Source organism: Suricata suricatta, chromosome 1, assembly GCF_006229205.1.
Source record: "Suricata suricatta isolate VVHF042 chromosome 1, meerkat_22Aug2017_6uvM2_HiC, whole genome shotgun sequence".
Lineage (NCBI taxonomy): Eukaryota > Metazoa > Chordata > Mammalia > Carnivora > Herpestidae > Suricata > Suricata suricatta.
The window spans coordinates 103757868-103770388 of NC_043700.1; the positions used below are offsets into that span (position 1 = coordinate 103757868).

The following is a 12521-nucleotide window of genomic DNA, read 5'->3' on the forward strand; positions in this document are numbered from 1 at the left end:
GTGTGCCTGTCTCACACTTTGATGAGAACATAGGTTTTTTTGTTCAGTAAATGAAAACAATTCTGGAATTCTGAAAGCTGAGGGCCCATCTGTCAGAATCTATCAGAAAAACAAGCAACTTGTCCACATTACTTCTTGGACTTAAACTCCTGATAAATAACCAAATGTAAACACAAAAACACCCACTCTTAAAAGCCATCAACACTCAGGCTGAGGCTTAGAATGATAAACCTACTGGTACAGAAATAACTTATGCTTGTAGCAGAACTTTTTGCAAAAAGTCAAAATTTTCTATAGCCAGTTGAGCATCTCCATGGCAACAAAGGAGGCAGGCTATGAAAGATATTAGACTCATTTTGCAGACAAGTTAAGATGCACAGGCCAGGGGCGCCTGGGTGGCTCAGTTGGTTAAGCCTCCGACTTCGGCTCAGGTCATGATCTCACGTTTGTGGGTTCGAGCCCCGCGTCAGGCTCTGTGCTGACAGCTCAGAGTTGGAGCTGCTTTGGATTCTGTGTGTCCCTCTCTGCCCCTCCCCCACTCATGCTCTGTCTCTCTCTGTCTCAAAAAAAATTTTTTTTTAAATATTAAAAAAAAAAAAAGATGCACAGGCCAGTCTGACTTGACGGCCTGGTCTGGTCCAGTCAAAGATGGAGCTATGAACACAATTTTAGATTCGAACATACATCTTGAGAGCATTCTAGCAAATCACTCTTTCCTAACAGGATGCCAACTTTTTTCAAAAAGAACACTCAATGGAAGTTTTTCAACATATTTTAAAATATCTGACATATGTCTATATGCTTTTCTGCTAAAGGAAAATACTTAAAATTGAAACCAAATTATACTTTAAATTCATTCTAGAATCTGCTGCCCAGAAAGATGGTCAGTAAGAAAAGTGATTCAAGTTAGATCCTCAAGTTAGGATCGTGAAAATTAAGGGTCAAAATAAGAAGTATCACAGAAATAATTGGATATTCACCAAGAATAAATGAAACAGGCCCATGGAAAGTGGAATACAGAATGACTTATCAAAATTTATATAAATAAATACAAATGCATAAACAAATAAATGAGTTATACAGATAATTGTTTGAAATCTATACTTCAATTAGCCAATGGATTCTTAGGCTAAATTTAGTAATTTCTAAGCCCAAATAGCATCTTTGAAACATCTTTACTAGAATTCATTTAAGCCAAGAACTTGGGAGATGAGTAATTCTGTGCAAAGGTACACTTAAAATAAAAATCCATTCACAGGATGAATTCATTATTTAAGATAACTACCAAAACTGGGACATAGTTCTCATTTGCCTAAAGCTCTCCTAATTTTAGTTATTATCTTAGATAAATCCTGCTAGCAAATGTCACCCTCATAGCGAACAAAAATGAATGTAGGACTTAAGCCCACAGATAAGTTGCATTCTTCTCTTGCTCAAAAACTTTCAGTTTTCCTCTATACCTCATTCTTTACCACTGAGACATTAATGCTTTAAAAACACTTTGATGTATAAAATGCTTTTGAATTCTAAGAGAAAAAATATACAATTTAATTTATATTAAGTTCAATCCAAACATATTCTCACATCATTTTTGTGCATGGCAATCATTAGGGAGTTATTTAAAATGCAGATTCTTGCTCCAGTCTTCCCTGAGATTCATTCCTCTGAGGAAGGCTCAGACCCCGCCAGTTAATGATGAGGCATGTGAATGGTTCAGAATACACCTTGCGAATAAAGGGTTTAAATGAATTTCTTAAGATGTCTCCACTCCTCTTTGCAACATCAAAGCTCCCTTAATGGCAAAGGAAGCACGGAAGTAAGCTTCTGCTCCTTATTCTGACATTCTGAGCAGTAAGGTGAGTTGACTTTTTCAAAGTCATTCTTAATACAGGTATAAGGAGATGTGTTTTGGAAATAATCCTGCCTTTAATGAGAAAACTTTGTTTGGGGAGGAAAACCCCACCGGATATCCACAGTCTGCGTGCTCATCACCTGACGGCTCAGACAGATCTAACCAGAGTCCGGCCGCCACATGTTTCCATGGCTGGCACTTACCAGAAGCCCCGTTAATCCCTCTCACTAGTCTTTGTGCCCGTGGCTATTAATTCTGAAAAGCTCCATCAGGCTTACTGTTTCACCCATGTTCGTTTTCCTTAGCAAAAGGGTTTCCCAGTTGTAAAATTAGGGCTCATGGTCAGGTAGCTAGAATTAGAACTGTGTATCATTTTTTTTCCCCAGGATTTAGAAGGAATGGAGGGGTTTACAGGGTCCAGGTCAATTTTTTTCAGAGAAAAAATAAGCCATCAGAGAATTGGAAATGGGGGAAGGTTTATAGCTATGCTGCCTGTGGGCAAGGAAACAGAGGAGACCCTTACCTTACGGAACGCTGCATCGTCATCGAGTTTTTCAAGGGCCTGTGGCTGGTCATCAGCAGACTCCACTATCACAAGGCTAGTTTTCTGAGAACTCTCCTCCTTATATTCTGGGGGCTCTTCGGGTTCCTGTATGATGGGAGAGTCTCCCCGCTCACTAGGTATTGGGGTCTGGAGGTACGGCCTCTCCTCCTCAGGAGGGGTACTGATTTCCTCAGGTGTCTTGCTGGGAGAGCCAGACACAGCTGTGGGCTTTCGAGTCTCTGACACTTCTGTCCCTGGGGTTGTCACACTGAAATGGAAAAGCCACGTTATACCATGAGAGCATATGCATTTCTCTTTCTGCTGAAGAAGGGACTTGGGATGAAAGATGGAACTTGCCTTCATGTTCCGTGAAAGTCAAATGAGGTTTGTATATGTGGCCAAGAAATGAAATTCGATTAAAAATCATATGTGGGATATTGTGGAGAGTTAAAGCTCCTTGATCCAGCATTGACTGGGGTGGACATATTCTAAAGATAAAAATCATCCTAAAATCTATTACCATTTCCTAATCTCTACAAAGTATATAAAATATAATTCCATATTTTCTTTGATAACTCAAGATTATCTTGAAGATTTGAGAAGGTTTATATAACAAAGATCTGCAGATAATAAGGCTTCTGAAGCAGAATCAAAGTTTGGGAGAATTTTTAAAAACCAATATGTAAATCCCAAGTTAATGTGGTTATCATAATTGTAAATATAGAGAGATTCTTATTATGCCTCTGGAAACCCATATTACATGATGGAAAGACCAAGTTAAAACTTTTTCTTCTAATATAATTTGGAGTTACTCCTGTGCAATCTTTAGAATATCAATTTCTAAATAAGAAAATTCTTTTTTCTTCTTCTTTTTAAAACTTATTGCAATTTTCTGTCAGTCTCTAGATACGAAGTACCCAAAATGCCTCTCTAATATTCCCTTTTTGCTTCCCATCCTTTTCTTTTTCTTTCTTTCTTCTTTCTGCTCTGCCCTAAAATCTGAAGGTAGGTGGTAGGTGGTGGCTCAGTGGAAGAAAGGATTTTATTACCCATTTCACCATCTTCTCAAGCTCCAGGAACCCCAGCAGAAAACATTTCATGGTGTAACCTCCTGACACACTAGTCTCAGATTTCAGGGCTGGAAACACACTTGCCTTTCTCATGGTCTGTTTTCTTTCTCTAAATATAACAGGTGTCATTTAAACAATTCTCTTTCTCATTTGCTTCTATAAAGCCCAGTACTTGAGTTCTGAGCTGACTGCTCTATAGTTTCCCTTAGCCAGAAGCTACCTAGAAGACTTATCTTTATTCTCACTCTGACCTCATCCTACCATTTGAATAATTTGTCTTGTGTTTCTATTTTTATTGTTAGCCGCTCCATTGCTCTGGTGAAATACACTGCTTTGTCTACACCACCACTGTTCATACTCTGAACTAGCCACGGGACAAAGGGCACATATCAGAGCATTGCAGAGACGTCAAGTGCAATACTCTTATAAGCAATAAGCACGAGGTCTCTGTGAAATCTTACAGTTTAAACAATGCTTTCACAGGCATATCCTTGACCTGTGACTCTATGAGATGAATAAGGTATATATTCTTATAATTTAGAGATGTGGAAACAGAAACCAAAAGGGCTCTGGGACTTTCTCAAGGTCACAGAACCGGAAGTTGGTTCAAGCAGATCTACCACACAATGCTGGCATAGCTCTGTCTCAAATCGTTTGCTCTTTTTCTTGTAGTTCTGGCACTTGTTATCGGTGGACTTATTTGAAAACTATCTAAAAAAATTTTACAGTTGCATATGCCTGGCACTCTTGTCATATTGGCTTGTTTCTTGGAATTACACTTGACAGGCTTTCTTTTGAAACTCACAAGTACTCCTGCTGACATTCAAGAGTTGACTCTTCAGGCAGGTCTTGCATTTTCCCTGAGAAATCCTGTTGAACTTGCTCCTTGTGAGTCTGGGGGAAGAGCTCTGTTGCTGAGCCGCCCCCCTCAGTTTTGGGGATGCAATCCTGGAAAGTCGAATAACCGACAGAAATGTCTTCCTCTGAGACAATGGGAGGGTGATCACAGGACTCGCTTTCTTTAGAAGCAGCTTGCTCCTCTTTCTGCTTGTGCTGTGCAGTGCAGAGCTCCTCCTGAAGTACTGAGAACCCTACAGGGAAAAACAATTTAAATTAAGTATTTAACTGAAGCTCATTTATATTAAATGGGTATTTATTAAATAACTATTAACGTGCCACATCCTGTGATAGATCCACGGTTGCAAAACTGACTGGACATGCTGTGTCTGCCTTCAAGATGTCAGTCATCCATCGAAGTTCAGGCAAGTAACAGTGTATTAAAATGCAGACTGACTGGCCACAGTGCCAGTCAATAAACGCAGGAGCACTCAACTCAGGGTCAAAGAATTAGGCAAGGAGATGCAGAGGATGTGACATTTTAAGGAGACCAAATGATAGTAGGCATCAACTGTGATACTGAGGCATAAAATGTAAGTGGTAAGACGGATTAGAGTTTAATAAGAGTTAATAATTGCTAATACATTCTAAATATTATGTGCTAGGCACTCTTCTTGGTGTTTTGCAAGTAATTTATATTAATGTCACTCTGAGGTTAGTACCCTTTTTTATGGAGGGTCTCTCATGCCATGCTAAGGGATATTATCATATCCAGGGCAATGAAGAGTCACTGAAAACTTTAGTAGAGGTATGACTGACATTCATCTATTTATTTATTCACTCAACAGATATATATTACCAACTATGTAGTAGGTGCAGTTTAGATTTTAGATATATAGCACTGAACAAGGTAGAAAAAGTCCTCACTGAATTTTTATTTCTGCAGATACTATTATTTATGATAAATTTTAGGAGAAAAGGAAACCAGGGTAAAGAGTAAATATTTTAGATAGAATTGTCAGGAAAGAGTCCTTTTAGGAGGTTGCTTTTGAGCAGAGGCCTGAATTTGATGTTGAGGCCTGAAGAAGTATTTGATGCTCTGAGGGAAGAATGCTCTCGAGTGGAAGGAACAGAAGGTAGCAGAGCTCCAAAGCCCGAAAATACATAGGGTGCCCAGGGAACAGCAAGGTCGTCAGGCGTCTGGGATTTGTAAAAAAGAAGAGAGACAGGAAACAGGGCAAACTGTCACTGAATGGTAACACACACCATCACTTAAATCTATGAAAAGTAAGAAGCTACAGAAAGAAACCAATAAAAATAACCAGTAAAATAGGGGAAAAAACATGAAGGGAGAGTGTCATAGAAAGTGAGTAAAGCAAATATTTCAAGATTTATTTTTTTGTCAAATATTACTAAGGAGTAAATAAGATGAAGACTGAAAAATTACTTGCTGTATTTGGCAATCAGGAAATAATTGGTGAATTTTATAGGATTGTTTTCTGCTGCATGGTGATGACAAATAAATGACTGTTATGGATTCTGGAGACAGTTCCAGAGAGAATAGGAAGACAGAGAGTGGATCCAGAAAATATAGGCTATTCTTTTGGATAGATTTTCTGCAAAATTAATGGAGAAACAGAATAATCATACAAGAAGGCATATAGGTCGAAGGAGTTGTTTTGTTTCATTTTACAAGAATGGACTCCATTAAAGCATGTTTTAATGCTCTTGAGTATGATCTAGTTGTAGGAAGCCACAGTGGATACCTGAAGGAGTGAGGTCCTTAACTGGATAAAAAGAGAGGAGATCCAGTACAAAAGAAGAGATAATGGTTCTAGCAAAGCAAAGATATTTTATACAGAAGGAAAGGTAAGGATAGGCTTTGAGATGCACTTAGGTTGATAGATTTTGTGGTGAAAGAATATGGATATTTGCTTAGAACTATTCTTATTTTTTCTAAGAAATATGAAGCTTGGTCATTAGCTTTGCAAAAGGAGAAGAGAAATGTTGGAGGCTTGAAAGAAGAGAAGGTGTAAATAGAGAGAAGATGAGAGAGAGAGAAGAGAGTGAACATGCAAACAAATGAAAATGGATCAGAGAAACTTTGGTACTGAAAAGGTGGTAGGGCCAATGGCTGTCAGTCTCAGTGGGTTTGAAGAATCACTGGTGTAGAAGCAAAAGAGGAAGTAAGTGTAACCCTTCAAGTTAGGACTAAGAAGTAATATAGTCAGTGGTAATGGCATAGTCTTGGTGATGAGCACAGGAATGGGTAGCTAGAGTAAAAGACATACATATCAGAAGTATGATCAAGGAACTAAGAAAAGGGCATTGGATAGGTCATCCATGTTGTTATGAACTGAGTGTTTGTATCCCCTTAAAATTCATCTGATGAAACCCTAGTCCCAATGTGATAATATTTAGAGGTGTTGCCTTTAAGAGGCACTTAGATCATGAGGGTAGAGCCTTCATGAATGGGATTAGTGCCCTTATAAGAAGAGGCCAGAGAACTAGCTAGTTCTCTTTCCTCCAGGTGAGGACACAGCAAGAAGACAGCCATCTGCAACCCAAAGGAGGGTCCTCACCAGAACCTGGCTATGCTGTCATCCTGATCTCTGATTTCCACTCTCTAGAACGGTGAGAAAGAAATCTCTCTTATTTAAGCCACCCAGTTCATGGCATTTGGTGATAGCAGCCCAAACTTGTTAGAACAAAGGTGAAATAACAAAGAATAAGCAGTATGAGGGTACCTATAAAATGAAAAAAAAATGTGATCACCAGAGTCCACAGACCACCCTTTAAAAAGGGTAGAATCATTCCAGTTGCCTGAATTAACCATACATACAACACACATGCACACACACACACACACACACACACACACACTGTTTGACCTTCACTATGATCCAGTGCAATTGTCTGTTCAATTTCTGCATAGCTATGACTGATGCGCTCCTGGAGAGGCTCTGTGCTGGCCTCCATGAGATGAACAATATCCATTCGGTTGATCTTGGTGAGACATTCAATGAGATTGGTATCTGGAATATTAGAGAAAAAGCATTGATTACATCTGATGGGTACTCTTTTAAAAGTCTCTTTCATTTAGTTACTGTACTAAAATTTTTATATCTGTACAGGAAACAAAAGCCAATTTGTAAAAATAAGCAAATAGAAAGGAAGTAAGCATAAAAAGGTGGGTGAGCATAGGCACAAGCCTTAAGAGTAGAGTTGTCAGATAATATATAGGATATCCTGTCATATTTGAATTTCAGATTTAAAAAAAATTTTAATATAAGTATATCCCAAATAGTGCATAGGGTATGCTTATACCAAAAAATATATTGGTTGATGCTCTGAAATTTAACTGGAATCTCTTTATTTTTATTTGCAAAATCTGGCAATCTTGCCTAGAAGAATGATGAGAGAAGGAAAGATAAATGTAGACTGAATGTTAATAAGGGAGTCTCTATGTAGATCTTAAGAGAAACATTAAAGCAAGTAGCAAATTTGGCTGAAGAATGAGAAGAAAGAATGGTCTTTATCACTTCTCATTTTATTTGATGTGGTTAGAATATTATATGTAAGTCATTATAAAGAATATCTACCTGACATCTTTCCACCATTTGAGTTACTTAGGAGCAAAGGAAGTAAAACTGAAGGTAATACACTACCAATAAAACAATGACAAATAAAGTAACTGTCCAATCTCAATATTTAGAAAGTTTTAGGACTTTAATAACTTTCCTGTTAGCAGCCAATGTTTCTACTAATTGACATTGTTCATGGGAATATACAAATTTTTATCCAATATGCATAGTTTAGAAACATCATAGCTTGTTCTCATTTGCTTATAGTAACGCTTCAGATTGATGACATTTCTTATTATTTTACTGATTTTGCAATAAAGGGCTTGTTGAGTCAGACATATACCCCAGCCTTTAGCCTAATGCTTTTTACATACAGTCTCCCACCTACCTGTAGCGTGCTTCCCATCCCTTTCCAACCAGTACTTCAACAGCGCATGACTCTGGTCTTGGAGGGAGTTAGGATTCTCAATTCGAATCTGATGAATTTGCTCCTCAGTGAAATCCAGTTCTCTTGCTAATTCTAGAAAAATAACATATTACTCTGTAAATATATTAACTTCAACATTTGAGTTTCTAACACCATGACTTGTGATTCTGTAAATGTTGTACCTTTGCTTGTTGTAATAGGGTTCATTTTCTCCCCGTGTATTAGAAGTAACTCTCATCATGTTTTTGTCCTTCTAGCTCTAATTGTGGATGTTCTCCTTAAAACTGGATATAGAATTGATAACTTCCATTGTAGAAACACTAAGTTTGAGGCAACTCATGATACAAATATGTATAATTCAGGCCCAATTAATTCCAAAATGCAGAAGAGACCATTCATACAGGTCTATACTCTTAATCAAGATAATGAAAAATAAATGACTGAAAATAGGAGTAATAGACTGTTTCTCACTTTTAATCATCAAATAACATTTTAAGTACTATAAATCCTATTTCTGGATATTTGGATAAATACTTGATGTGGTTATATTATGGTGGTTGGATAAACTCCGTTCTTTGATTTGACGTCATAAGAACAAAAGGTCTGGGAAGCATTAACTGACCTGTGGGAAAAGCCACAGCATTCTCCTTTAAAGTGCACTGCTGTATTTAGACACTTACACATTGTGCTGTGAGTGAGTGAGTGAGTGTGTGTGTGTGAATAAGTGTCCTCTTTGGTGGGTGATTTGCCAATATCTTTCAAAATTAAAAATATACATACCCTTTATCCAGATATTCAATTCTACTTCTAGTAATATGCCCTGTAGAGATACTCATGAAAATAAACCAATGCACTAGGATATTTGTCATTAACAGGAAACAACCTAAATATCCAGCAATAAAGCTTATGATAAAATTATGATATTTCCATACAGTAAAGATTAAATAGCCATTTCAAAGAATGAAGTAGATATGTCTACATTGATGGAATATTTACATGGAATACTATTGAGGAAAACTGTGTTTATTTTTAAATAATAGGCATAGATGTGTGCATAGCATATATTTTTTGAAGATGTGAGAAAGTATAAGCAGTTACTTTTGAGGCATGGAGCTGAAAGACCAGATGTAGGGGTGAAAAACTTATTTACTTTTCATTTTATACCATTTTATATGGTTGTAGGGTTTGAATTTTCAACAAGTGCGTAGATACACATTTTATACACAAACACGGTTTTGGCTCAGGTCATGATCTCGTGGTTCATGAGTTCAAGGCATGCACCAAGCTCTTTGTTAACAGCACAGAGCCTGGAGCCTTCTTTAGATTCTGTGTCTCCCTCTCTCTCTGCGTTATCCCCACTTATACTCTGTCTCTCCCTCCCCAAAATAATTAAAAACATTTAAACAATTTAAAAAAACAAAATAAATAATTCTGAATGTTACCTATTTGATTAGTCAATTGCGGATATTTTGATGTCCTTCCTTCTCCTAATTCCCTCAATTAAATAAATCTGCACAGTATTAACAATTACTTTAAAATGTTTAAAACTGAGGATATGACTATTCTTTCTGCTTTGTGATCAAATATATTTTTAATGGTTTTACAGACTTCTGTACATCATACTGATTTCATAACTTACTTTCCTTTAATATATTATTTAACATATATTATAGTTTTTATGCTTAAATATCCTAATTTCTCAGAAAATTAGTGAAACATCTTTTTCAAATGTATTTTAGCAAGCATCCAACGCAAATTTTAGTGCTGTTCACATTGAAGTTATCTGATATAAGGTATCTAAAATAAGGAGCCCTGGTTACATCTCCAACCAAATTTTATGACAGGTATATCTAACAGTGATTTTGAACACAGTCATCTCCCCAAAGTTTAGACATCCATAGCTCCCAAAGGAGGTAGTGACATGTGGTGTATTCTCAAAATTTCCTAGTTTAAAGTTCTATTTTTCAATGAATTATTGGGACTTCATTGCTTCTTCACAGCAAAGGAAACAATCAACAAAACCAAGGGGCAACCTATGGAATGGGAGAAGATATTTGCAGATGAAATATCTGATAAAGCATTAGTATCCAAAATCTATAAAGACCTTCTCAAATTCAACACCCAAAAAACAAATAATCCAGTTAAGAAATGGACAGAGGAGATGAATAGACATTTTTCCAAAGAAGACACACAGATGGCTAACAGACGCATGAAAAGATGCTCAACATCATTCATCAGCTAAATACAAATTTAAATTACAATGATATATCACCTCCCATCTGTCAGAATGGCTAAAATTAATAACACAGGAAACAACAGATGTTGAGGAGGATGTGGAGAAAGGTGAGAACCCTCTTACACTGTTGGTGAGAATGAAAACTGGTGCAGCACTCTGGAAAACAGTATGGAAGTTCCTCAAAAAGTTAAAAATAGAACTACCCTATGGCTCAGCAATTACACTACTAGGTATTTACCCAAAGGGTACAAAAATACTGATTTGAAGGGGCACATGCACCCTGATGTCTACAGAAGCATTAGCAACAATAGCCATATTATGGAACGAGTCCACATGTCCATCGACTGATGAATGGATAAACATATGGTATGTGTGTGTGTGTGTGTGCGCGCATGTGTGTATATCCACACAATAAAATATTATCCAGGCATAAAAAAGAATGAAATCCTGCCATTTGCAATGACATGAGTAGAGCTGGAGTATACTATGTTAAGCAAAACAAGTCTTTCAGAGAAAGACAAATACCATATGATTTCACTCATATGTAGAATTTAAAGAACAAAACAGATAAGCATAGGGGAAGAGGAAGAAAAAAAGAGAGGGAGACAAACCATAAGAGACTTTTAACTATAGAGAACTGAAGGTTGCTAGAGGGGAGGTGGGTGAACAGATGGGCTACATGGGTGATGCGCATTAAGGAGGACACTTGTGATGAACACTGGGTGTTGTATGTAGGTAATTAATCACTAAGTTCTACTTTTGAAACCAATGTAACACTATATGTTAACTAAAATTTAAATAAAAACTTAAAAATTAAATTATTATTTTTCTAAATTCCAGAGATAATAAAAGCCCTTCCCTCGTTCACACAGTGAGTTAATGCAGAGCCTGGATTTTCTAGTTCATAGTTTAGTATTCTCTCACTATTCCACATGGTCTTCCTCAAGGAAAGAAACAAAACAAACAAGGTTTTCATTGTTAATGGCACATGTCTGATGCAACTGTTATCTAAATGAAACAAATTTTGATGTAAACAATGGGTCACACTCTTTTTACCTGTCCAGCTGAAGCCAAGGTGATCAGCAATATAAGCCAGCCTTTCCTCGATCCGTTCCTGCTCATCCTGTTGATCTACAGAAGGTCAAAAACAGAATGGCCAAAGGTTGTCTATGACAGGAGAGCAACGATAGTACTGATAATTCAAAGAAAGAAGTCACTCGTCCAAATATTTGATAAGAGCACAAATTAGCTATTATATTTTAAATCATTTTAAGTTATGTGTTTGCCTGATTTCTGGAATGGAATGGGAAATAAATGTAATTATAAATCATGAAAACCAACCGCTTCCATATCTCTTTAATCAAGACTAGTCACTGGATATATTATAGAAGTTGCTGATTTCTAGTAATTAATTTTAGGACTTTCTTTTTAAATTATCTAAGAAGATACTGCCCACCGGAAGACAATCATCTTGTTCATCAAACACCAGAAAAATCATAAATAGGATGCAGAAGTGGAGTAACTGGTTAGGACCTCCTACTATTGCCTGTAGCAGCATAGATCACTTCCAGGTCATGTCTGAAAGAAATCACATCCAACATTCATAAGAGACATAGATCATGAGTTAATCAGGCCATCCTGGGTTTTTTTTTTTTTTTTCAGTGTGGCCAGAAACAACATCTTCTTTGGTCCTGGTGACCTTGGAAGAAGGGAGTATAAAAATGCATGTATGTGTGTCTATTGTATCAATAGGTACACATGTCTTTTTTGTGAAATTTCTGTCTGCTTACTACTAAGTAAGCTTATACAGTACTTCCACAAACTATAATTTTCCCATTCATTTTAAACTCCAATTAACTAATGGGCAGCATTTTAGGCATCATGACATTTTCTCATAACACAAATCTAAGAATAATAGTCTTTATTGTAGAGATACTGGAAGACCAGAGGCTACTTCTCAAAGCCATCTAT

The 12521-nt window shown here is 36.9% G+C and overlaps 1 protein-coding gene across 8 annotated transcripts in view; it reads right to left on the bottom strand.

The window, feature by feature from the left end:
- The window catches only part of ANK2 (ankyrin 2), a 336115-nt gene that overhangs the window by 9204 nt on the left and 314390 nt on the right, over positions 1–12521 (bottom strand). For all 8 annotated transcript variants that reach the window (XM_029941812.1, XM_029941804.1, XM_029941796.1 and 5 more), the window contains 5 exons: positions 11607–11681; positions 8276–8407; positions 7195–7338; positions 4272–4557; positions 2376–2664 (listed from right to left, as the gene is read on the bottom strand). In XM_029941812.1, the coding sequence (XP_029797672.1) occupies positions 2376–2664; positions 4272–4557; positions 7195–7338; positions 8276–8407; positions 11607–11681 (926 nt within the window). The remainder of the gene's footprint in view (positions 1–2375; positions 2665–4271; positions 4558–7194; positions 7339–8275; positions 8408–11606; positions 11682–12521) is intronic.